Source organism: Aspergillus nidulans, chromosome III (genome assembly GCF_000011425.1).
Source record: "Aspergillus nidulans FGSC A4 chromosome III".
Taxonomy (NCBI): domain Eukaryota; kingdom Fungi; phylum Ascomycota; class Eurotiomycetes; order Eurotiales; family Aspergillaceae; genus Aspergillus; species Aspergillus nidulans.
This window is the reverse complement of record NC_066259.1, coordinates 826,939-849,525: the sequence shown is the minus strand read 5'-3', so window position 1 is coordinate 849,525 and position 22,587 is coordinate 826,939. Positions and strand designations below refer to the sequence as shown.

Genomic DNA, 22,587 nt, shown 5'->3' with positions numbered 1-22,587 from the left:
GGTTCAAATCCGGCGGCTCACTTCGCAGCGTACTTAAACGACTACAGTGACAAGATAGTTGCATGGGAATTCTCAAGGGGTCAAAATATTACCAAGTCCACGCACTTAACAACGCAACATGGCTCTGAAACGCACATTCAAGCTCAACACAGGCTATGAGATACCCGCCGTTGGACTGGGAACATGGGTACGAACAACTACTTCATCTTTCAGGAACCAAGCTTATGAATGTCTTATTGTGTATAGCAATCTAAACCGAGCGAGGTTGAGGAAGCGGTAACTGCGGCGCTGAATATTGGCTATCGTCATATCGACGCTGCTGCGGTCTACGGTAATGAGCGCGATGTTGGGAACGGAATTAAGGCATCTGGTGTGCCGCGTGGAGAGATATTCGTGAGCTCTACGTTGACTTTGGAAGAGGTTTGTGTGTTCAACTGACGTGCTAAGCTCACGAGCAAATTATGGAATACCCATCATGACCCTGAGAACGTCGAAGCTGCAGTAGATCGATCCCTTAGCGATCTCCAGACGGATTATCTTGATCTTTACCTTGTAAGTCATTCAAGTTCTGTTGTGACAGAGTGTAAACGTCGCTAATACCTGCTGGTCATATAGATCCATTGGCCAGTGGCCTTCCGCTACTCAACCACAACCATTCAGCCTGTCGATGAGAAAACCGGTTTAATCGATGTGATAGACGTACCAATTAAAGATACATGGGCTGCGATGGAGGCACTTGTAGCTAAAGGCAAAGTGCGGTCAATTGGAGTTAGCAACTTCAACCGCAGGAGGATCGAGGAGCTCCTCAAGACGTACGCTCATTGCCCACTCGAGACACGCTATCTGAATCTGACATACGTTGAGGGCAAAAATACCACCGGCAGTCAACCAAATTGAAGCTCATCCTTACCTCCAACAAAGGGAGTTACTCGAATGGTCTAAGGAAAAGGTAAATGAGCGACATATGTACCTGATCACAACCACTAAAGGCACATAATTTAGGGCATTCTCATAACCGGATATTCACCACTAGGAAACAATATTTACAACATTCCTCGGTAAGTAAAGAACAATGCATTGATATCAAACTGGAGTTAACAAGCAAGATAGAACCGTAGATGATCCCCTCGTCATCGAGGTCGCCAAATTCTTAAACAGAACTCCAGCTCAGGTTCTCATTAGCTGGGCTGTGCAACGGGGTACAGCAGTGCTCCCAAAATCAGTTACCCCTGAGAGAATCAAAAGCAACTTTCGAGGTTCGTTTGTGTCAACCACTTTCTACTACATACCAATCAGGATCCTATTAACTCTCTTGTGGGCAGACTTCATTCTACCCGAAGACGCCTTCCAGGCTATCCAGTCGCTAGAACGACACCAGCGGATGAATTTCCCAGCCCGACTTGGTGTGGATATCTTTGACGAGGTTGGTGAGGAGAGTGCACGGAGAAGTGCTCTTGAGTGGGCTGAGGGACAGAGATTGTCGAAAAGTCAAGCCTAAATACTGTGTGTGATCACTGCAGCTCTTAGTAGCAATAGGAAGCTAGAAAAGAGCAAGAAATAATAGATTAACTTCTTCTACTGGGACATTACTACATGGTGACGAATCTATGTAGGGTATCGAATTTCTCTTGAGAAAAAAAAACAGCGAATATGAGCTTGCTAGTGATACAATACTGGGCATATCAAGGTATCTAGACAAAATAGAATGAGTAATGTTCACTATCGCTTGAACTTCTCGATCATCTCCGAATGCAGTTTGACTAGCTCTGGTATGATCAAGCTTTCAATCTCCGTGCCCTCACGGGACGTGCCTTCTCCGTCCTTTTCTTCCTTAGACGGCTCTTCACCCACTGGGGCCGCCAAGGTCTGGTCTCCTGATGACCGCTTCGCTGCCTCAGCCTTGCCCACCTGGTCTTCGACGCCGGAGATGCTCTTACTCCGGCGCGACTTGGGAACTCGAATCCAGCGCTCATAAGGTGGGTTCGGTGTGACGAAGACAACCTCCCATTTTCTGGTAGAAAGCAAATTTCCAATAACTAGGTGGTGGGCGTACCGCTGGAGCGCCGTCTGAGCCTTATAGACGAGGAGATTGGGATCGGTTTCGAGCTTGAACGACACGATCATGCTACCCTCCGGTGACCAGCCATCTACGAGTTGATGGAGGAATTTGGGAACCGGGTCTAGGTTAATGACCAACTTTTTGCTCGACTCCTGCTTCTGTTCGAACCCGCCCGTGTAAAGGTCATCGGCACCCACAGCTTCATCGTTACCTTGGAACTCCTTTGGTATTTCGGAGGATTGGATCTTATGCTCTGCCATTCGGTCGCGCGGGATGAAAAAGTCACTAACCGCTGCGGCGAGGTAGAACAGCGCATTAGGACCGAGCGGGTTCATGCACTTGGCGAGCATGCGCAGTTCGAAAAGGTACTCGGAGACCGTTGTGAATGGAAGCAGCAGAAGAAGATTGTTCTGTTTCGCGTATCTGTACTTTCGAAGCACGTCGCGCATCTCATCCTGGTACTCCTTCCGCACCACGATAGGACCATGATCTGAACGGCTAACATCACTCGGAAACGCCTCGTCCATGAAATCCAGGAAGCAATTCGTCGAGTGGCTGTAATGCCGGGAATAGGGCAGCAGACTAAACTGTCGGTGCAGGAAGATTACTGCATACCCCTGCTCCAAGAAGTATTCAGCGGATGTCGCTCCTCGCGTTCCTGCAGAGAAGTTGTCGATGAAGCGAACAGTTTGGTTTTCGAGAGGAACCGTTGTTCCTCCGGAGGTGACGAGTACTACGCGCCGACTGGATTCGACATGGTACTCTATAAACGATCTGGCGAGCGATTCATGTTTGGAAAGGGCTTTGGGTGGAGGGTAGTTGTTGAAGTAGGCGGACTCGCTGTCTGCGGGCGACATTTCCTCTGGAGGGCGGGGCAGTCGGACCCTGCCTACAAACGCCGATTAGGTGAAGGTTCAGACTTCGCAATTCGCAAGGAAAATTGGAAGAGAAGGAACCTCAAAGAACAATCTTGGGAGCCATACCTCTTGTATGCGGGCTCCTCCAAAAAATTAGGCTTGTCAAATCGTTCTCCTTTGTACGACGTACTGCTTGGACGTGCTGCTGATGTCAGAATAATTCAAGCATGGATGCGGCCGACGATTGCCGAGGCGAAGACCTCGGGAGCTAGGCGGCGCTAGGCCGTCTTCGGCTTGCGGTACAGCAATAGTCACATGATTAACCCTCGGTGTTTACTCGGAGAACAATTGATTGTATATTTGCTCCATGCGTACATGAAAGGTAGCGACTGTAGGTATTGACCTAAGCTAACTATATCTGCGACATCTTCCTCGGGGGCACTATTCCCTGTTGAGGGGGCGCATCGATATGGCCGGCCTTCCGCGTCAAGGGAACATCGGCAGCAGTAAGGGTCAAATCGTATTTGCCAGGGAAGATGAAGCTCATTGGGAAACCAGGATCGAACGGTACGGCCGCATCGATCTTGTCCATATCTTCTTTGGTCAGCTCGATCTCAAGAGCTTGCACGTTGGCTTTCAGGTGCTCGATCTTCCTCTGCCCGACTATCGGGAAAACGTATGGTGTCTTGTGGAGCAGATATGCAAGGGCCTGCGATTGTCAGTTCTCTTCAGGTTAGGATCTAGATACTAGTTACACATACCACAGCCGCGAGAGTGGTATTTCTGCTCTTCGCGACTTCATCAAGGGCATCCGACACGCGGATCTCATCCTCCGTCATGTCCCCGTCCGATCGGCCTCCACCTTTTACTCCCCGAGCTTTGGCAGTCTTGAGCTTTCCCTGAGCAAGAGGACCCCACGGGGCTATACCCATGCCCTGGTCTCTACACATTGGGATAATCTCACTCTCCATGTCGCGACGCAGCGGATTCCAGAGCCCTTGATAGACAGAGAAGGGCCGCAGGCCGTTAGCGCGGGCGTACTCGTTCGCTTTGACAACAACCCAGGCGGGCGTATCTGACACGCCCAAGTACAGGACCTTGCCCGCCGTGACTAGGGCGTTCAAGCCATGCATCACCTCCTCGACACCGGATGTGAAGTCCCACCAGTGCACATAAAGCAGGTCAATGTAATCGGTGCGCAGATTTCTCAAGCTGTGTTTGACCGAAGTCTGGAGTGATTTGACCGAATTACCAACGAAATTGGACTGAATTCGTTCGGTGTCAATATTCTGGTCACGAAAACCAGTTGTATATTTGGTCGCAAGACTGCATTTTCCAATTCGTTTAGTGCCAGAATTCTCAAAGCTGATGGGTGTGCATACACAATCTGGTCCCGATTCCCACGACTCTCCATCCACTCTCCAATCCACCTTTCAGAGTCGCCTTCTTGATAGTTGTTGGCGCTATACATAAACGGTCAGGTGCACGTTTTACCCCGAAGCAGAAGATTCAGAACACATACGTATCAATGAAATTGCCACCCATATTATAAAACGCATCCATCAGCGCAAATGCATCGTCTTTACTGCACTTTCCCATAAAGTGCTCCCTGAACAAATAAATTTAGTATCCGCTCAGCCAATGGCGTATAACTCAACGTACCATCCTTCACCAAAGTTCATGCCCCCCAAGCACAGAGGTGACACTTTGACGCCCGCGGTTGGCGAGAGGACCCGATGATACCCCAACGGGGTCTTGGGCTTCGGTGCAAAGGTCCAGAAAGACATCCTTATAATGATTATGACTAGTCAGAGAGTACTGCATAAAATCAGGCCTTCTTGCTGTGTCTGATGGTTTGCCTCTTGCCGAGAGTTTCGTTCCCCAGAGAGGATAACAGTCCTTTATATGACCTACTGGTCTGCGTACGGAGAAGTTTTCGCTGCATGGCGGATAACTCCGTGTATCAACCGCCCAACCACTTTTGCTGAGTGTCAGCAGCTTGCGCTAGACTGTCATCAAGACGAGCTTTGGTAGATCAAGGCTTAAGAATACGAGCCCGCCAAGCAAAAGAGCTGTGGTTATAAATATATAGTCGATCGAAGTATTGATAATACGTTAGTTATACAGCCCGGCCCGAAGCATGAAGCTGACGCGAACTAAGTTTGGGCCTAGACCTACTTAATCTATTCCAAGGGCCCGTTTCGCAAATGGTTAGCCAATTCCAAGAACGAAGTATGTCCACAATCCTGACTTACAAAATCTGAGGCAGGGATTGCAGCGCACCAAATTCATTCACTGATATCTAAGTGCCAAGTAGTAGTGTGCCGCTCCATAGAACTGCATGGTAATCAAGGGAGATAGCGGCTTCGAAGTGCTTGGCTGATTGTGCTCATGCGGCTGGCCATTCCGCCGTGCTGCATATTGCTTAAGAGAGCCTCCTCGAGCATTGACTGAGTGACACTCGTGTCCCCTATTGGATGAACTCGTGTCAGCTAAAGTTATACTTCCGGACTTAAGTGACAGACCATCTAAATCGCTAAAGCTGCTTCCCATACTAGGTGTTCCGTCACTTATGTCCCTCCCAGAAGTTGTAGACCGCCGCGGGCTCATATGGTTCACATCTGCTGTCCGTCGGGGACTTGGATGGTTTATTTGGTTCCCTCTTTGATTAAGAGGACGGCCAACTGGCACTCCGGAGCTAACGGAACTTTCGGATGATTCTGTGGTAACCGACTTTCTCAAGCTAGGAGGCGGCCCTGTCACCCGCCTCTGCACCGCAGAAACGCCCTCTTGCTCCATTCTCAGAGTTGTACTAAGATCATGGCCGGACGTTCCATGAGACGTGGTTTCGTGACCACGCGAAAGTGGGAGAAAGGCCGGTGATTCATCATCGTCATCATCATCGTCTCGTAAATCCGGCCGGTGGGTTGAGAAGCGTCCAAAACGTTTAAACCCTAAACCCTTCCGGCCTGCTATAGTGTCGCTTTCATCATCAGAATTGGACTCAGATAAGCTAGATGTCAAATCTTCCTCTTCGAGCGTAGGAGACCTCTGATCAGCAAGGCTAACTGGAGCTTGCTCGCGTCTGTTTGTGGATGGTTGGCGACCATGACTCTCCCGTCTGGGCTCTTTCGTTCCCAGCGTTGGAGTCCCAGGATGCGATGTCTGGGCTTTGATCTGTTGCACAGTATTCCCGGAACTATTACGTCGTGGAATGGGTGCTACCTAGAATTAGAGAGGAAAACAGATAATAGAGCGGTAAGATTTTACCTCGCACCGGAGGGGCTTCTTTTGGCTGCGACGCCAAGCGAGAAGGAGCCCGTGAACCTACCAGAGTTCAGTATGCCATGTGAAAAAAATCGTTACGCTCAATGATCTTACTGTTGCTTTGACCGGTTTTAGCTGGCTGCCCTAGAGCCGTGCTCGCATATATCGAGCCCTGTGCTGGGGAGGCAGCGTTCGAATGAGCAGTAGGTACCTTACGCATCTGTGCGCGGACCTGCGATAGCTGGCGGTCGTAGAGCCAGGCCGCTTGCTGAAGTAGAAACTCGAGGGTCACATCGAAGCTTTCGGCACTAGGAGGCGTCAGCTTCAAACAAGTGCTGTACCGGGCAGTTATTACAGTGCTTTCCCTAGAGAGAATCAGTAAGAAAAGCTCTCGTGGTCAAGACCCACAGTCAAGCATACAGTCTATATCATTTCCCTTTGACGGGCGGGAGAGGATATCCCAAAGCGCTTGATCCTTGGCTGCGTTCCAGTCCACCTAAAGAGCTGTTTAATAGTTTCCCTGGTATATGGAGGCTTGAACCTACTGGTGGAGGGTCCACAAAGCCGCCTCTGGGGAAAGGGAGGCGGATCAAAACAGTGAACTTAGTGTTCCCAGACTGCGTTGGGGAAGTCATGACAGGTACAGGTGCTGCATGCAACTCGGACAATATAAGTCGACAAATGCGGAAGATCTGCACTCTTTTTAGATCAACACTTGGTATACAACGTTAGTCCAATGTCAGCGGGATAATAGCGAGTACACCGATGATGAGAGTGTGATGGAGGCGACGGTCAGAGAGATGAAAGTGGTTGTCGAATCGATGGCACGGCGTGGGTGGAATAGATAGTGCGTGGCGATACTATCAGTCTCGCATTCTGGTAGAACTTTGAATTATTGCCACGGCCTGGAGTGGTCAGCTGGACGAGGGGCACATGATCCGCTTTATCTCCTACTACCAAGTAATCTGTTCGCTGTATTGGCCTTCCATGAATATCTTTTTTATAGACATCTTACAAAGATAAACACGAGCATAGCTTCTCGACGGAACCGCCTGTGCTAGCGTAGAATATGCTGGGGAAGACATACATCAGTTCCCGCGTATATAACCAATTTAGTTATAGCACGGGGTCATCAACCAATTTGGTTATAGCATGGCCTGATGGGGTTCGAGCCCCGATGGACCTTGGGATATCCCATCACCCTCTTTAGACTAACAAGATCACCTCATCTCCCGAGCTACTGCATGATTGCCCGGATGTCGCATCATGTCCTTCCTCGCATACTTATATCGCAAAGTCGTGGTGCTTCTACTGAGGGCCATTGTTGGTCGGAGGTCACCCATACCAAAGCCTGATGACATCTACCAGATCCAGTCCCGAGATTCCCAAAGAAACATTAAGGCACATGTCTACAATCCGGGAGCTGCATCGAAACCTTGCTCAGTCTTGATCAACTTTCACGGAAGTGGATTCGTCTTTCCTTTCCATGGGCAGGACGAGGAATTCTGTCGGTTGATGAGTCAAAGGACGGGGTATACGGTTCTCGACGTTCAGTATCGTCTCGCTCCAGAAAATCCTTTCCCTGCGGCACTTAACGACGTGGAGGATGTTGTCAATTGGGTCCTCCGGCAGCCAGAGAGGTTCGACCGTGCTCGAATTGCACTTTCGGGCTTCAGCGCGGGAGGTAACCTCGCTCTAGCAGCCTCGTCGACTCTCTTCCCTCGCGAGACATTCCACGCCGTTCTAACCTTCTACCCGCCCGTTGACCTGTATACCGAGCCCGGGTCCAAAACCGCGCCAGACCCCACTGGAAAGCCTCTTCCCGCGCCTTTGGCACGGTTCTTCGACCAATGCTACATCCCTTCATCGCATGACCCGAAAGATCCCCGAATTTCACCATACTATGCCCAGCCTGATTGTTTTCCAGATCGCGTACTCATCATAACGGCAGCTGGGGACAGCTTGGCGCCCGAGGCCGAACAACTAGCGGTGAAAATAAGAGAGGAAGCCGGCCGCGAGGTGGTTTCTGCGAGGATGGATGGCTGCAATCACGGCTGGAACGTTTCGCCCAAGAACGCGGTGGAACGGGATGCGAGAGACAAGGCATACGACATGGTCGCTGCCATGCTGAATGGGCGGTGATAGCTTTCGCTTCTAGTCAGAGTACGGAGTAGGGATGATCGACTTGCGGTGAACCAAGCCTTTGCCGCTGGATGCACGTCCCTTCGTCAGACTTGAAGTCAGCGCAATAAGCCGGCAAGCTGCGGGGCATGATCCAGGATGGCCCGGGGAGAAGCATCAGGATTCGAGGGATCTTATCGTGAGGCCCACCGATATAATCATTTCTTACAGGTTGGAATGCATGTGCTTTGCCGCGAGCAGGACTCCGTAGTCCGTAATCTACAAGGTAGGTATAAATGCAGGCAGAAGAACTACGACAAACAGATGTTCAATGAAGCCCGCAGAGGCCAGTTTCAAATACTTACACGTCTGATTTCGAATGAGACAAGCCGGATCTGTAGACCAACAAGTCATGTGCGACAGAATAAAAATGTCCCACTCCCCTGACCGTCTGAAGCCGCGGTGCCTGAACCACAGCCAAGTGATGCAGTCTAGTAGTGGCTGAAACCATGGCTCTCCCTGTTCCCCACGGCCTTTCCTCACCTGAGCAGGGTTGCCAGAACCCTAGAGGTAATACTCTTTCTTGAGTTTGAGATATTTGGACGCACAGAATTCGAATACTGTTCTTGACCGCATAACTTCATGACCAGACGAAATAAAAGGGCGGCATTGTCTCCTGACGGCGGGTCGTGGAGGCGCTTTGTCGGTGGCAGACTGGCAGCGTAATCATGATTCGGTCAGGCGGGTCCTTTGCAAACAGGGCCCAACTACGAACAAGATTATTGTGAAGAAGTCCTCCGTAATATCCTCCTAAGTCCCGTTAATTAGGAGGAACCCGCGTCAACGCCCAAATCAGGTCGTCAGTTGCGTTCACTAACGCTCCGCTGCTCCAGTTCTCCATAGCTACATCGATCCACTGACCCGCGGCTGCGCTCCCCTCTCGTGTTCTTCCTCTTCCGCCCAATTCTCTCAGACCCAATATTCAATAATTTTCAAGTCTTCTCTTTTCTCCCGCAAGTCGAATGCCGCTCTGTAACGATTGCTACTCGTCCACCGTGCTTCAAGTACTGTGGACGAGCCGATGAGCGTTGCGCGATCGGTGTCTTCCTCGTCGACCCTCTCCCCGTCGCTGGACCTGTCGCTCGACCTGTCGCATATAGCGGGTTCCTTCTTCATTGCCGGTCGATTCCAACCCCGCCTAATAACACCTTGCGGATAAGTGCGCTGCATGTGTAAACGGGGTAAAAGGGATTTGCAACTGCATCATGGCGTCGACAAATTCCGTTAATTTCGACGAGGATCAGTACCGCAGGGAAGTCCTTTCCCTGTCGTCTGAGGAGGAGGAAATCGCGCAACAGCAACGGCTGGCAGAGGAGGCCAAAGAGCTAGGGCTCAAGGTTCCGGAAGTCGAGATTGTAGCCTCTCTGGCCGCCTCGATTGCATCAGGATTGGTCGATTTTTCCTCCCCGATCCTCTCCTCTAGTTCGTCGACTGGTCGCAACTCGATGTACGAACCTGCGCACGATTCTCCAGCTCTCGAGCAGCTTGCCACGTCTCTTTCTGAATATACCATCTCGTCCAACCCGCCGGCTAGAGGCGGGAGCACCCGCTCCACTGCCTCGCTTTCGACACGCCCGACTTCTTATAGTTCGAGCGAGGGAAGACTGGCCCAAGGAACCGACGGAACTGCGATGAGGTCATCTGGAAATAACGGCTCGTTATTGAGTGTAATATCAGGGAGCGATAAGAAAAAGGAAAGACGGCGATCAGGTATCAAATCTGCGATTGACAAAATACCCTTTCGGAAACGTAGGAGAACGCCTTCTACGGTACTTTTACCGCCCGCTGCGCACGTTACTTTTACGAAGAGCGAGGGAGGTGTTGAAAAGCTCTACGTGGAGTCCAAACCAGACGAGGCGAGGCTGTCAATATCTCCAGAAAACAAGGAGGAACCACTGAAACTCGAGGTCCCAGTGTTCGACAATGAGGCTCTCTTGCGAAGCCTTGCAAACTCCGAACTGAAACAGCTGCGGGAAAGTCAAACATCAGAAAGAAACCTTCACGTCTCATTTCAGACTAATCTCATCAATGGGCTCCGTCGATCACAGCAGCCGAAAGTTGAGGAGAAACTGGCGCAAAACCGCCAGTTGGAGAATGAAAAGCGCGAAAAGGTATGTCCATGGTCCTACACATTTTTGGTCAAATCTCACGCCCTTCAGAACGTAGCGGACGCCGCTCGCATGGAAGAAAGGCAACTCGTTGTGGAAATGGAGCAAGTGCGCGAATTCGAAAGGGCTAAAGCCAACTCCCGCACACGCATCAAGTACATGGAGGGATATCTTAGCAGCTCAAGCCCCCCAGACTCGCGCTCGCCCTCCCTCTCAGGGTCCGATCTGACAACCCCTAGCCGCAGCTTCACACAACAGCACAAAGCCCAGCTGGCGCAGGAATACCACGATTACGAGTCCATGTCTCAACTCCACGCCGCCAAAATAAAAGTCCTCAGAGACCGGCAAGAAATCCGTCTGCAGGAAGCGATCGCTCGGATGGATAGAGAACTCGACTGTATGACCAAGAAGCATGCGGCCGAACTAAGCGAGCTCCAGAAGGAGCACCAGCAGGAAGAAGCAACCATACTGCAAGCACTCAATGCGAAGAAGACGAAACTTCGCCAGAAATGGGTGCTGGAAGAGGCAATTCTACGAAAGAAACTCGAAATCCAGGACGGAAAGCCCTACGGGCCCCTACCGCCGCTCTCATTTTCAGACTCGCAGTCCGAGACCCGCGACTCGGCCATCTGCGTCTCAGACCCAGACGGCGAGACTGAAACAGACGCCTCATCCCAACGCAAGAAGGAACCTTGAACCGTCCATGCATCCTCCAACTTACGAACTGATGTCTATGATACCCTTTTCCTAATACCTCGCATTCTCAGAGCGGCATTATACACCAGCGGATCGTCTAATCACTCTCTTGTCTGCACCTGGTACATTATTTGTAATTATTCTACCTTCCCATATCTTGGTGATTTATAGGCGAGAATTTTGGCAACGGTTACTTTTTTCGCTGCCTGTGCATAGCCTTGTTTGTTCTGGATAATTGGCTCCACTCACTGTTGATAGATATTTTTAGTTAAGAGATGATAATGAGACTCAGACAGCTATGTATTGACGTCTAGATAGCTACCTGTTCGACATCGCATCGTCACGTCGTTCATGAGCTGCATCCCTTAACCGATCTAACACAGTGAGCACGTTCCTATCCCCCCCTGTAAGCGCAGCTTCCAGAACTTTGTCTCTTCCCTTGTCCCCAATAACAACCGCCCGCTCAACCTTCCCGGAGTCGGAAATCTTGAACCGTCCTACCCGGCCATCCTCCCATTCTACCCTGACGTATGCCGCCTCCAACGCCGTCGGCGAAAACGACGCAATCCCGAATTCATTCTTCTTCAGCCTCGTCTCCCCAACACCAGAATCAAATCCCACATCAATAAGGACATCCCGATCCCACGGCCCATCCTCGTCATCTGGATAAGAGTCAACACCCCGCTGGATAATACCTATCTGTCCACGAATAAAGTAGATGGCATCCAGCCGCATATGCCACGCCACAAGTTGCCGTCTCACTTCACGGACGAATAACTGGAGATTCTGTTTGCGCACTGGCGAAGTCGGTTTCTTCTTTAGCTGTTCTATACTGTCATCGCCGTTCTCGTCGCCGTCACCCGGTCCACGCGGGTGACCAGATAGTAATATCCGTTCTAGCCGCTCGACTGGTATGAATGCAGGTATTGTATGTCGATGAACCTTGAGCCTTATATCCGCTGGATCCTTCTCCGCGTCTTCAGCGGGCACGCGCACCTTGCGCAGGAGGATGTAATATGGTTTCGTGAAGCGACCATTCCGCACGCAGATATCAATGCGAACACCTAGTAAATTTTTCGCGTCTTTTGCGCTCTCGCCATCAACTACCGGTGACGGGTCTTTGAATGGGAATGTAGTTGTGGAGAAAGCGATGCGGTGGTGGTTTGATTGGGCGTGAGAGCCTGCAGCGCGGACGAGCGGCGAAATATCTTCGTTCAAAGTAGAAAGTATAGGAGCGGAGGCTTGTTGTGGCTTCAGGCGCTTCTGGAGCGCTTCGGAGGAGAGCACGCTGGATGCGAGGAAACGACGGCGTCTCTGGAGCTTGCGGACTGCGGTTGAGGTCAGGGTTAGTTTGTGTTCTTGCGTTCATGCTCGGCAAGACAACACTGACTTTCGCGGCGAATGGAGGATATCTCGGAGTCCAGCTCCTCTTCCAATTGTGTTGTTGGGTCGTTCAGATCCATTGTGATGTTTATCTTATGGAGTTTGTTGATGTTTGGGTTCAACACATCGCGGCGCGAGTATCTGTGATTCGGTCACGTGATACGTCATATAGTATGCGATTGCGTCCTTCATATTTCAGATATTGAACCAAAACTCTGGATATCGAGGTGAATTATGGCACTAGCTGCGGTCCTCGAGTAATAATGGCTTTTGGACTAAGTTCTGTTAAGACCATTGGAAGCCCTCAGTTGGGCTCACCACTGTCTGGGTTCAGCGAAATGCCCAATGAGTGATTGGAGAATCAGAACTGGAAGAGAACTGGAGTTCAAGGCGCGATTCTGTATCTAGAGGTTACATGATGTTCCTGCAAGTATTGCGACTTGAAGGGTGAAACCTGAACAGTGCTGCCGATCCAAGGGTCCAGCCGGGTCCCTGAGGATTTCAGAGAGGCCAGCTTGCCAGATCCGCCACTCCATATCCATCCATTTCTCCATTATTTTCCCCTCGCATGCACCGCTCCAGTCAGGGCGATCCCGAAACCCAGTCAATTCTTCCGTCTTCCTCTTCTCCGTCTTCTTTTCCTCTATCCATGTCCAGGATCTTTACCGTCGCGGCTCTCCCACTACCCACCCGAACGCCGACGAGGTCGAGCTTCAGAATCTAGCATGCAGGATCAGAGATAAATCACAAACACAGAGATTCAACAGACTGATCAGCATCTGGAGACCAATTTCGCGCCTGTCCAGCCGATCCAACATTGACGCGTACTCCCCCTGCAAGACATCCTGGCACGCGATCTTCGCAACCGTGGGCGTGACACACTAATGAAGCGCAAGAATAACACTGTTTCCAAACGTCGGTCCAAGCCCAACCTCAGCGTTGCGACCGGCCAGAACGGCAACGCTCACGGAAAAATGAATTCCAACATCGAGATGCGCAAGCGCGATACCTCTACCGGGTCGTCCTCGTCCGCGCGAGCAGATCGCTTCATGTCTCGATCGAGCTTCACCCTTGACCAGGACCCGCCGACGCCCCAAACACCTGGAATGACGACGACGAGCTTCTCAGATCTCCCGTCTAGTGATAAAAGGAACTTTATGCTGCTGTGTTTGCTATATTTTCTTCAGGGGGTTCCAATGGGATTGGCCACGGGGTCGGTTCCGTTCCTACTCAAGCCGTACCTTTCATACGGACAGATCGGTGTCTTTTCGCTAGCATCCTACCCCTACTCGCTCAAATTACTCTGGAGTCCTATCGTGGATGCTGTATGGAGTCGCAGGTTTGGTCGCCGGAAGAGCTGGATCACTCCTGTCCAGGTCATTGCCGGACTGGCCATGATTTATCTCGGAGGGCATATCGAAGACATGATGAAGCAGGCTGGCGCCAACGGTGGGGCTGGTGTCTGGAAGTTTACATACTGGTGGTTCTTGCTGGTGTTTTTCTGCGCAACTCAGGACATTGCTGTGGATGGATGGGCGATCACTCTCATGTCGCCGCCAAACATCTCCTACGCTTCCACCGCACAGACTGTTGGCTTGACCGCTGGTCATTTCCTGTCTTACACGGTCTTCCTCGCGTTCAATTCGAAGGACTTTGCGAACCGATGGTTCCGGACGACTCCCGCTGAAGGAGGCCTTCTCTCACTTGGCACGTACCTGACGATCTGGGGCTGGGCGTACCTCGTCGTGACCACCTGCCTAGCTCTTATGAAGAAAGAAGATCATGTCTCAGAGCGTGACAGCATTTCTGCCGTCTACCGCAGCATGTGGAGCGTTCTAAAGCTCAAGAACGTCCAGACCATCATCATAGTCCATCTGATCGCCAAAATCGGCTTCCAGGCTAACGACGGAGTGACCAGTCTAAAGCTTCTAGACAAAGGCTTCGGTCAGGACAACATGGCTCTGGTTGTTCTCATCGACTTTCCCTTTGAAATCGGCCTAGGCTACTATGCCGGGAAATGGTCGACGGAGTACACTCCAATGCGCCTCTGGTGCTGGGCCTTTGTCGGACGACTCGCTGCTGCCATCCTAGCCCAGTTCACCGTCATGATCTACCCCTCTGCCCCAGAAGTGCCCACCTGGTACATGTTGACCGTAATCTTCGAACATGTCGCCTCAACATTCATGAATACTGTCATGTTCGTTGCAGTGTCCGCTTTCCATGCTCGCGTTTCTGATCCCGCCATCGGTGGTACCTACATGACTATGCTAGCAACGTATGTTCTCTCAGTTCCTTTAACCCACCTTTACTGATTATCCTATAGAGTCTCAAACCTCGGCGGTACATTCCCGCGCTACTTCATCCTGAAACTCGTCGACATGTTCACTGAGGCCACCTGCGTCCCACCAACCACCAACCCTTCACCAGGTTCTCTGAAAGGCGACCTCGTCACGTCTCCGTTCTCATGTGCCGTGGAACCAGATCGTACCCGCTGCATTGACGGCGGTGGCACTTGCGATATCACAAGAGACGGCTACTATATGACGAATATTCTTTGCGTGCTGGTTGGGACGGTAACATTTATCATGTTCATCAAGCCTGCTGTTTTGAAGTTGCAAAGTTTGCCGTTACGGGCTTGGAGATTGGCGCCTGGGCGGGAATGATTTTTTTTGGACGTTGGTAACGGTGATACAGTGCAAATATACATATACATACAAGGTCTTTGTATGTGGGTAGACTAGAGTCATATTATCAAGGTACATTAATTAGACTCATGAGTGTGCATCAAGCGTGCGTCATTCGCTGAATTAAATACAGATTCATTTTAGCCGCAGTAAAAGCTCGGTTTCGAAGGCGCGTGTCTACTCAACCAAGGCCCTCCCAAGACGTGATAGGCCTAGCAACTCTGGAAGGCACGATGACAGTTTCCCTAAAATCTTCTAGTTTAAAGGCAGCGATAGGTGTTACGGGCCCCAGCCATCCATTGGATCACAAAGGGGATGACAGTGCGGCCTGGGAAGGCGAATCTTAATGTGAAAGAAACAGGCAGAGTTGTATAATTCACACCTTCCCAGGTAGTTAAAGAATAATGATACCATGATATCAGACGGTTGCAATGGATGCGTTGAATACTTAGGAGCAATAGTCTTTTTATCCTGTAAACATGAAATTATGTGAATTTCTACATGAAGACAGTGTGATTTGGGTATCGAAGATTATACATAAGTCTTTCAAATCATGTACCGTTGCGAAAGTGGTTGTAGAAGGCCTTATATGGACATACATATTGTAGCGGTTGGGCGGGTGGGAGCCTGAAGGAGCGGAAATCCCATTTGATGAGAAATCACTCGCGTAGGAAAATAGTGCTCGGTGCTAGTATATCCCAAGTCTATTTCCGGCCATGTCCAAGTTCTGTACTGTTGCGTCGAATTCAGCCTGGCGAACTGTTAGTAAGTGGCATGCCTGATACATTCGGAAACTCAGCTCACCCAGTCAATGCCATTTGAAAAATCCCAAAAGTTCTTGTCGATCATGACTTCACCAGGAACACCCAGTGCCGGTGCTGCAGTACTCTCGAAGTTCATATTGCTAAACGAGGGCGGCTCAAACCAGGTCGGCTGGTCTGTGGTGTCTATTGATTAGGGCAAGGTTATCAAAATCCGAAGTGAAAAGCTTACCAGAAGTGCTTAGTAGCAGACTATCATTTATACTAGAAATATCACTGCCATTGGTTATAGGTGTCCGCGGATTCAAGGACGTGGCATTCAATTTACTGAGCATGATGCTGATTGATCGCCATGCCTGCATGGCCTCGGCAGAGGACTCCTTGTACCGGCTCCAGATCTGGCAAGAGGTTTGAAGGGCAAGGAGGAACTCATCTATGCGATGCGGTTCATCCCCATTTGGCTGCTCGCTATTCCGCGATTGGTGATGGAGCTCCAAACACAGAATCATCGCAGCCAGAATAAAGTCATGGGAAGCCAGCGACGAGAGGAACCATCTGCTATGGCATAGTACGCCACCCGGCTGAGCTTGCGCGTCTAGAGTAGCCTGATGTTGTAGTAGGCTCATTGCCGCGTCGATGCAAATTTGTCTGGACTTAGCGTATCGCGGATCAGAGCGTCCCTCGCAGAGATGTTGACGGTGCAAAATGCAACGAGATTTCTGATACAGAATCTCCAAGCTATATCGGCGCATAATAATATGAGGCAGGTCAATAACCGATTGCGCCACACTACGAAATTTGAGATGGGCAGGAATCGCAGCATAGGCTTCGTTCAGCTGGTTATCTAGCTGAATGATCGACTGATAGGTCGTGGGCTCCGTCGACGCCACGCAGTCAGTGATTGAAGCAAAAACTTCACTCAGTGTACTTTTTGCAATCACATACGAGAGCGGTGTCGCATCTGTATCTGGCCGAGAAGGCGGCAGACTCGTAGTGGTCTCGTCAAAGTCCTCATCCAGTAAGTTTCGCGGCAGCTTTGTATCCGCCACGCCCTTGTACATCATGCGTGGCAGACCAGACTGAAAGGAGGAAAGCGCGTCCCCCTGTATCATGAAAGTCCAGATGCGCCGGCGCATTTCAGCTTCGAAGCAGGATATCTCAGGGTATCGAGAGCCATCCCGGTGCAGACCCATGTGGAGGGCTAGTCGCATGATGATTCCGAACAACACCCAGTTCTCATGCTGGGCATCGGCGCTTCGGAAATACTCACATTGTGCGTATGTGAGTAGAGCTTCGATGGTGTATTTAGACGGTGTGGTATATCTGTCTCTGATCAGACAGTAGGCGGCATAAAGTCGATATATGTTGCAAGCTTCTTCGGGGTTGCCGATAGCATCGACAGGCTCGCCTTCGGCACGCTGGTGAAGTCGTATAGCCAAGCACATCATGCCGAAAAGCATACTCAACCACGTCAAGCTGACCTCCTGGGGTTGAATCCAAAAGCAATTATACTGGGCTTATTAGCATACATAGTATACGCACAGTACGGCATAGCGGCAGCAACCTCTTTCTGAAAAGTTGGGGCGTGGAAAATGACTATTATCCACCGTCAAAACTGCCATCCGTGTTGGGAGGGAAACCGACGTACAAGCTCCCGGCTCCATTGAATTAAAGAACCTTGATATCAGGCGATCCGCCACGGGCTTTGGCGGCACAGCAGCCAAAAAATCCTCCTTACTCCCTGGCGGACATAGCCCTAGTAAGAGTGCTGGACCCTCACTCGAGTTCTGCGTCAGAGATTGATCTGAATCGAGACACTCTTTAATCTCTGCAATCTGTACATCTGCAACTTAGTAGCTAAGGTCCATGAATGAGCTGCTAGCTTACACTGTCTTGAAGCGCTGCCCAGTGCGCCCCAGAAACATAACTCGTGCCCGTTTCCCCAACCTGGATCCTGCCCAGCGAACTGGTAACTGCATCATCAGTACTGTCGACTGTTTGATCGCTCTTATGATCTGGTTCGCGGGAGTTCTTTGTTCTTGCTAGAGCATTCACCAGCTTCTCCAATTCCCTGACTCGTTGATTCAGCTGCCTGGTAGACCGAGCTGGAGCAGTGCGGGGTGGAGGACTTGGGTTGAGAAAGACACAGTTCAGGCCACGTTTGACGCAGCTCCCGCACGGTCGAAGGCGATCGCATCGCAACCTGGACAAGAAGTTAGGCAAGTGATGTATCAACGAAGAGGTTTATCGTGCTTCTTTTGTCTGCAGAAAGTGCAGGATATGATGGCTCGAACATGAGGCCGAGCTTGGTCCATAGGCAGCAGTAATTAGATATTAAATCGCAAGGATCAGATAGAGCAGTCGAGACTCAGCCTCTCGGATGCTGAGATAAAGAAGAAAGAACGAGCTGAACAGTCGAATGCAGGGATAGATACCTGACGCATTGATTACGTTATACAGCTAAGCCACGGAATATGTAGTTAAGACATGCAATCGTTATTTGTGGGCTATATAGTAGTCACACTCTATAATTTTAAAGGACAATTATCGACTGAGCGACACACGCGGTCACCCCTTTCTCATACCAAGCTTAGGTATTCTATGCGTCAGCCTCTTACCCACCACCAAAAGAAGCCCTGATAACAAAACGAAATCTATCTGTTGGGCTTGGGTTACGCTTTTTCTAGAGGGCCAGTAGGTTAAGAACAGCTGATCAGCTGATCAGACGCATAATCTACTTTTCAGCCGTTGATGGCATTTCCTTCTGTAGGATAGTGGAAGAATATTGGTTAAGGTGGCAAGGATGGTGAGCGTGGTGACCTAGACGATTTACAAGTGAGCAGGATGGCAGAGTCGAACCTGATCCAGATGAACTTCGAGGATGTGCTGGACCAAGTCCTGGTATACCGGGTAACAGGGGCTATACTACCTGTCTCGTGTCAAGGCTGGAGACTGCAGAGTTGTCAGATGTCGTGGGTCTAGAGGGTGAGCTTTGGAGATCTTTGCTTGCCTATAGAGTTCTGAATTGGCTAGTGCCCTATAAACATGCCATATCCAAGGTCGTCGTATTCTGATAACAGATTTTCGGGAGGGCGGTTCTCTTGAAGAAATGCTACCGAATATAGAAGTAGCGCGAGTAGTATGCGAACCGTGCCCAGGTGTATACCGCATATGGGCGCTGTCAAAGGGCCCCAATTGCCAGGTTCGAGCCTCGCACTGTACTTGACAAGGCCTCGGGCAGCCCAATTCGAAATCAATCTCGTACGGCCTGTAGGCAACGTCTCCACCTACTGCAGTATCATCTTTTGTTTGATCTAGCCGCTTTAGCCAGGTACAACCTCGTACTAGTGCGGAGACTCAAGCCGCATCTCGATCATCCCGACCTTTTTCGAGACCAAATACTGTTGCTAGACTCTGAACTCAGGCCGACCACCCGATATTTGCCGCCCATGGGCATTCCCAGCGGAAAGTCTTTTTCGAAGAGCAGGCGCAGTATATCAGACATCTATCGAATCATCAGCAGGTCATACGGGCCAGAACACTGGGTGGACGCTCACAGAAGGATGTCGTAGAGAGGTTTCCATTTCCACCTGTCCTTACCCGCTGAACCACTGTTTCCCTTCGTTCCTTGTCAACGCTGAGTCTCATAGAGACCAGGCCTAAGAGGAGGGATTTTATCCCTCGACTGAGATGCTAGTATCACTGGGCTGGAATTCAGGCCCCAAAAGAGGCCAAGATGCTCCCTTCTAGGTGGATGATTCGGCTGTTGGAGAGATTTGCCAATTTCTGCTGAAGACTGAACTTATGACTTGCTTTCCTTCTTATATACCTCATGATGAGTGGCTGGGATAAAGAAGGTCTGCCGAAGGTTCATCAACTATCTCTCGATGCGAGCGTTGTGTTGTGTAGATGGGAGTTCGAGGTGCGGAAGGCCACAGTCGTTGATGGGCAGTGCGGGGTAACACTCTTTGAGCTTCCTGAGTTCATGATCAACGACCTAAGGCGCAAAAACAAGGATATAGAAGCACCAGAGATACTTTATCATGTACTGGGAATATATGACTTGTGTGAAGTCTGCCGACCGAGCATTGATGGAGGGACTGGTGGTGCGAATGCGGTGGTAAGCATGTCTGACAGCCGCCTGGAGACAAAAGTAACTGCCTTGGCTTGTACTCTCCTGAGGCTTCACGAAAAAAGGCAACTTGGCCTCGAAAGATGCGCTTCTCCCACTTTACTTTCCTGGCTTTACCCAGCTAAACCCTACTAACAGTGTATACAATCCAGTCGGGCAGTGGATTCTAGGTGATCCACGGATCCACTTTCGCGGTCCAAATTTTGTAGTCCAGTGAGATTCTCAATTCTCGACTGCCATTCCGGACTCTCCATCAACATTATCCTCACGAAATTCAGTCGACCCCATAATGGCCTCCGACTCTCTCGACGATATCTTCGGTTCCTCGCCTCCGCGAGCCGAACAACCTCTCCCACAAGCGCACAAAAATGCAACCGTTGAACCCTCTGAGCTCCCCTCCCTCCGCCGCCAACACGTCACAGCCGGTTACCGTGACGGCATTTCCGCTTCGAAAGCTGAGCACGTCCAGAATGGCTTCGATGCCGGATTCCCCGTCGGGGCACAGCTGGGTATGCGCGCCGGGACAATACTAGGGATTCTCGAGGGCATACTCAAGGGGTACGAGAGCAGTCCTGCGACGGTCAAGAAACCTGGTCAGAAGCCTCCGACTCCATCCACAACGGCGACGAAAGAAGCGGATGAAGCGAAGAAAGCCAAACGGGAGGAGATACTCCGTCTCTATCAACAATCAGTGAAGGAGCTGAACGTCCAGGCCGTTTTCGCCGGTGTGGATGGCGGGGCGTTACAGGCGCAAGGGTCAGAGGATAAACCAGAGACCCAGCTCTTGCACAAGGGCGATAGGGTCGTGAGTGCTTGGGAGAGCAAAGTCCCCGTTGCCGCTTGGGAAGAGCATGTAATGGACGTTTTGGAGGCTAAGAGTGACGACGGAAACGGCAAGGCGGATGAGAGTGAGGATGTGAGGAAAGGGCTGGAAGCTTGAAACAAGCTAGTCCTGGCGACTTGTGGCCTACCATCTTCGGAGCACATACACCGCAGACGACTGCTCCCATCGACGACGTCAGCTCTGCGCTCGATACCGGTCCTCGAATCCAGCCATTCGGACCATCTGTGAAGAATTTTACCTGCGCCTGCGCCATGCGCATTCCTCCTGCAAAACATCTACCTCGCCCTGCAGGACGTCTCGGGGAACCCAGCGAAGCGGTCCCTCGGCACATCAAATCGCCAGCGCTGCGCAAATTTGGCTGCAAGGCTGCAAGGTGAATAACATGAACCACGACGCCACTCGCAGACTAAATTCTCGAGCCCAGCCTTGCTGTCCGCATCTTCTGGAACCGCGGCACTGTGGTAATGATTCCGCGGGTGCTAGTTGAGCAAGGGCGCGAATTTCCCGATAGGGCTTCGATTCTCGTTCTTGGACACTGAACAGGGACACTATCTTGCTCACTCTAGCCTCTGGCTGAGTGATGGAGGTCGAGTTTTCGCTGAGGTCCACATACAAAATATCCATTCCTATAGTCTTAGCTTATTACGATACAGATTATTGACGCTTATAGAACGAACACAAAAGAGCAACTCAATTAGATTGAAAAGGAACATAGTACAAGGTACACAAAACGATCCTGCGCTCCTGCGCAGTAGCTAGTGTCTCATTACATACCACATAAGTGACACCCTAGTAAAAGAGCCGTCCGGGAGCCCTTCCCACTGGTCCGCGTTCACTCTTGGGAGGTTTAAGATATACCTAGACAACCAGGGCAGGAGATGCAGAACCTTATTACCAAGGGATACGATCGATCCGCAAAGGGGGATCAAGCCGAACCAAAACAATACAAAATAATGATTTCAAACCCAGAACCCATTTAACGTAGTCAAAGCAGAGTTTCATTCTCTCAAAGCACTGATACTTACGGCAACAGAGTTAGAGTCTAAAAAGTACAAGTACGTAGACGGTATGTCTGTGCGATGTTACCTATAGCACAAGGAGTGTAAAAGTAGCAGCGGGGAATTCCATTCCCGGGCATTCCAGATGGGCCTGAGCTTGTTTTATGAGACTATTGAATCTAGCTGCTAGTGGTTTACAGTGAAGCTGTGTAGAATGCGGTTGAAGTATTTGAAGATCATTTTTTGTTCGTATGAGACAGATGATAGGAAAACATAGCAAGGTAGCTCCAGTGTGGAACATGGCAGAAAGAGATATATCAGTGAGAGTCTGCCTCTTGTGAGAGTAATTTGAAGGAAAGTGAAGGAAATGTTAGGTGAAAGAAAGGCGGGAAAACAGAGAGAGAAAGAGAGAAAGATAAAGGCAATTGGCCGTCCATAAGTGAATGTTGTATGCATCGAGTCTTGTGGCGAGTTATGGATCTCATTGTCATATGAGATATCCAGCGCCGGAGTCATCAGTCATCGTGTTCGCTGCGCATCCCATGAGCCCACGCCAACTTCGTAAAAAAGATCCATCATAAGACATAAGTTCAGAATCAAGGAAAGACATAGTCGTT

The 22,587-nt window shown here is 50.4% G+C and overlaps 10 protein-coding genes across 10 annotated transcripts, besides 3 other annotated features; 5 read left to right on the top strand and 5 right to left on the bottom strand.

The window, feature by feature from the left end:
• Positions 1-22,587: part of a sequence feature (contig 1.82 641..44985(-1)) that runs on past the window's edge.
• On the top strand, positions 119-1,498 carry ANIA_04829 (aldo/keto reductase; the record flags this gene model as incomplete). The annotated part of the gene is made up of 8 exons (XM_657341.1): positions 119-187; positions 247-393; positions 448-552; positions 616-812; positions 865-949; positions 1,003-1,058; positions 1,111-1,256; positions 1,323-1,498. The coding sequence occupies 8 exons, from the start codon at positions 119-121 to the stop codon at positions 1,496-1,498; spliced, it is 981 nt and encodes a 326-aa protein (XP_662433.1).
• On the bottom strand, positions 1,720-2,916 carry ANIA_04830 (phosphopantothenate--cysteine ligase CAB2; the record flags this gene model as incomplete). Its single annotated transcript, XM_657342.1, has 2 exons — positions 1,720-2,614; positions 2,675-2,916. The coding sequence occupies 2 exons, from the start codon at positions 2,914-2,916 to the stop codon at positions 1,720-1,722; spliced, it is 1,137 nt and encodes a 378-aa protein (XP_662434.1).
• Positions 3,329-4,703, bottom strand: ANIA_04831 (uncharacterized protein; the record flags this gene model as incomplete). The annotated part of the gene is made up of 5 exons (XM_657343.1): positions 3,329-3,625; positions 3,678-4,242; positions 4,299-4,379; positions 4,439-4,525; positions 4,579-4,703. The coding sequence occupies 5 exons, from the start codon at positions 4,701-4,703 to the stop codon at positions 3,329-3,331; spliced, it is 1,155 nt and encodes a 384-aa protein (XP_662435.1).
• Positions 5,265-6,818, bottom strand: ANIA_04832 (multidomain presynaptic cytomatrix related protein; the record flags this gene model as incomplete). Its single annotated transcript, XM_050611606.1, has 7 exons — positions 5,265-5,386; positions 5,442-6,137; positions 6,187-6,243; positions 6,298-6,491; positions 6,539-6,548; positions 6,604-6,679; positions 6,729-6,818. The coding sequence occupies 7 exons, from the start codon at positions 6,816-6,818 to the stop codon at positions 5,265-5,267; spliced, it is 1,245 nt and encodes a 414-aa protein (XP_050467617.1).
• ANIA_04833 (putative esterase/lipase) lies at positions 7,450-8,497 on the top strand (the record flags this gene model as incomplete). The annotated part of the gene is made up of 1 exon (XM_657345.2): positions 7,450-8,497. The coding sequence occupies one exon, from the start codon at positions 7,450-7,452 to the stop codon at positions 8,323-8,325; it is 876 nt and encodes a 291-aa protein (XP_662437.1). The 3' UTR covers positions 8,326-8,497.
• Positions 8,814-8,874: a sequence feature (Short protein (ANIA_11448, CBF76672.1) was converted to a misc_feature.).
• Positions 8,915-8,934: a sequence feature (Short protein (ANIA_11448, CBF76672.1) was converted to a misc_feature.).
• On the top strand, positions 9,570-11,168 carry ANIA_04834 (uncharacterized protein; the record flags this gene model as incomplete). The annotated part of the gene is made up of 2 exons (XM_657346.1): positions 9,570-10,475; positions 10,524-11,168. 2 exons carry the CDS (start codon positions 9,570-9,572, stop codon positions 11,166-11,168), a joined length of 1,551 nt encoding a protein of 516 aa, XP_662438.1.
• Positions 11,487-12,631, bottom strand: ANIA_04835 (uncharacterized protein; the record flags this gene model as incomplete). The annotated part of the gene is made up of 2 exons (XM_657347.1): positions 11,487-12,496; positions 12,559-12,631. 2 exons carry the CDS (start codon positions 12,629-12,631, stop codon positions 11,487-11,489), a joined length of 1,083 nt encoding a protein of 360 aa, XP_662439.1.
• ANIA_04836 (SD08430p) lies at positions 13,125-15,363 on the top strand. The gene is made up of 2 exons (XM_657348.2): positions 13,125-14,826; positions 14,875-15,363. The coding sequence occupies exons 1-2, from the start codon at positions 13,436-13,438 to the stop codon at positions 15,212-15,214; spliced, it is 1,731 nt and encodes a 576-aa protein (XP_662440.1). The 5' UTR covers positions 13,125-13,435; the 3' UTR covers positions 15,215-15,363.
• Positions 15,924-18,311, bottom strand: ANIA_04837 (uncharacterized protein; the record flags this gene model as incomplete). Its single annotated transcript, XM_050611605.1, has 6 exons — positions 15,924-15,986; positions 16,040-16,182; positions 16,229-17,512; positions 17,645-17,831; positions 17,884-18,199; positions 18,250-18,311. The coding sequence occupies 6 exons, from the start codon at positions 18,309-18,311 to the stop codon at positions 15,924-15,926; spliced, it is 2,055 nt and encodes a 684-aa protein (XP_050467616.1).
• Positions 20,418-21,349, top strand: ANIA_04838 (Yae1 family protein; the record flags this gene model as incomplete). The annotated part of the gene is made up of 2 exons (XM_657350.1): positions 20,418-21,036; positions 21,075-21,349. The coding sequence occupies 2 exons, from the start codon at positions 20,418-20,420 to the stop codon at positions 21,347-21,349; spliced, it is 894 nt and encodes a 297-aa protein (XP_662442.1).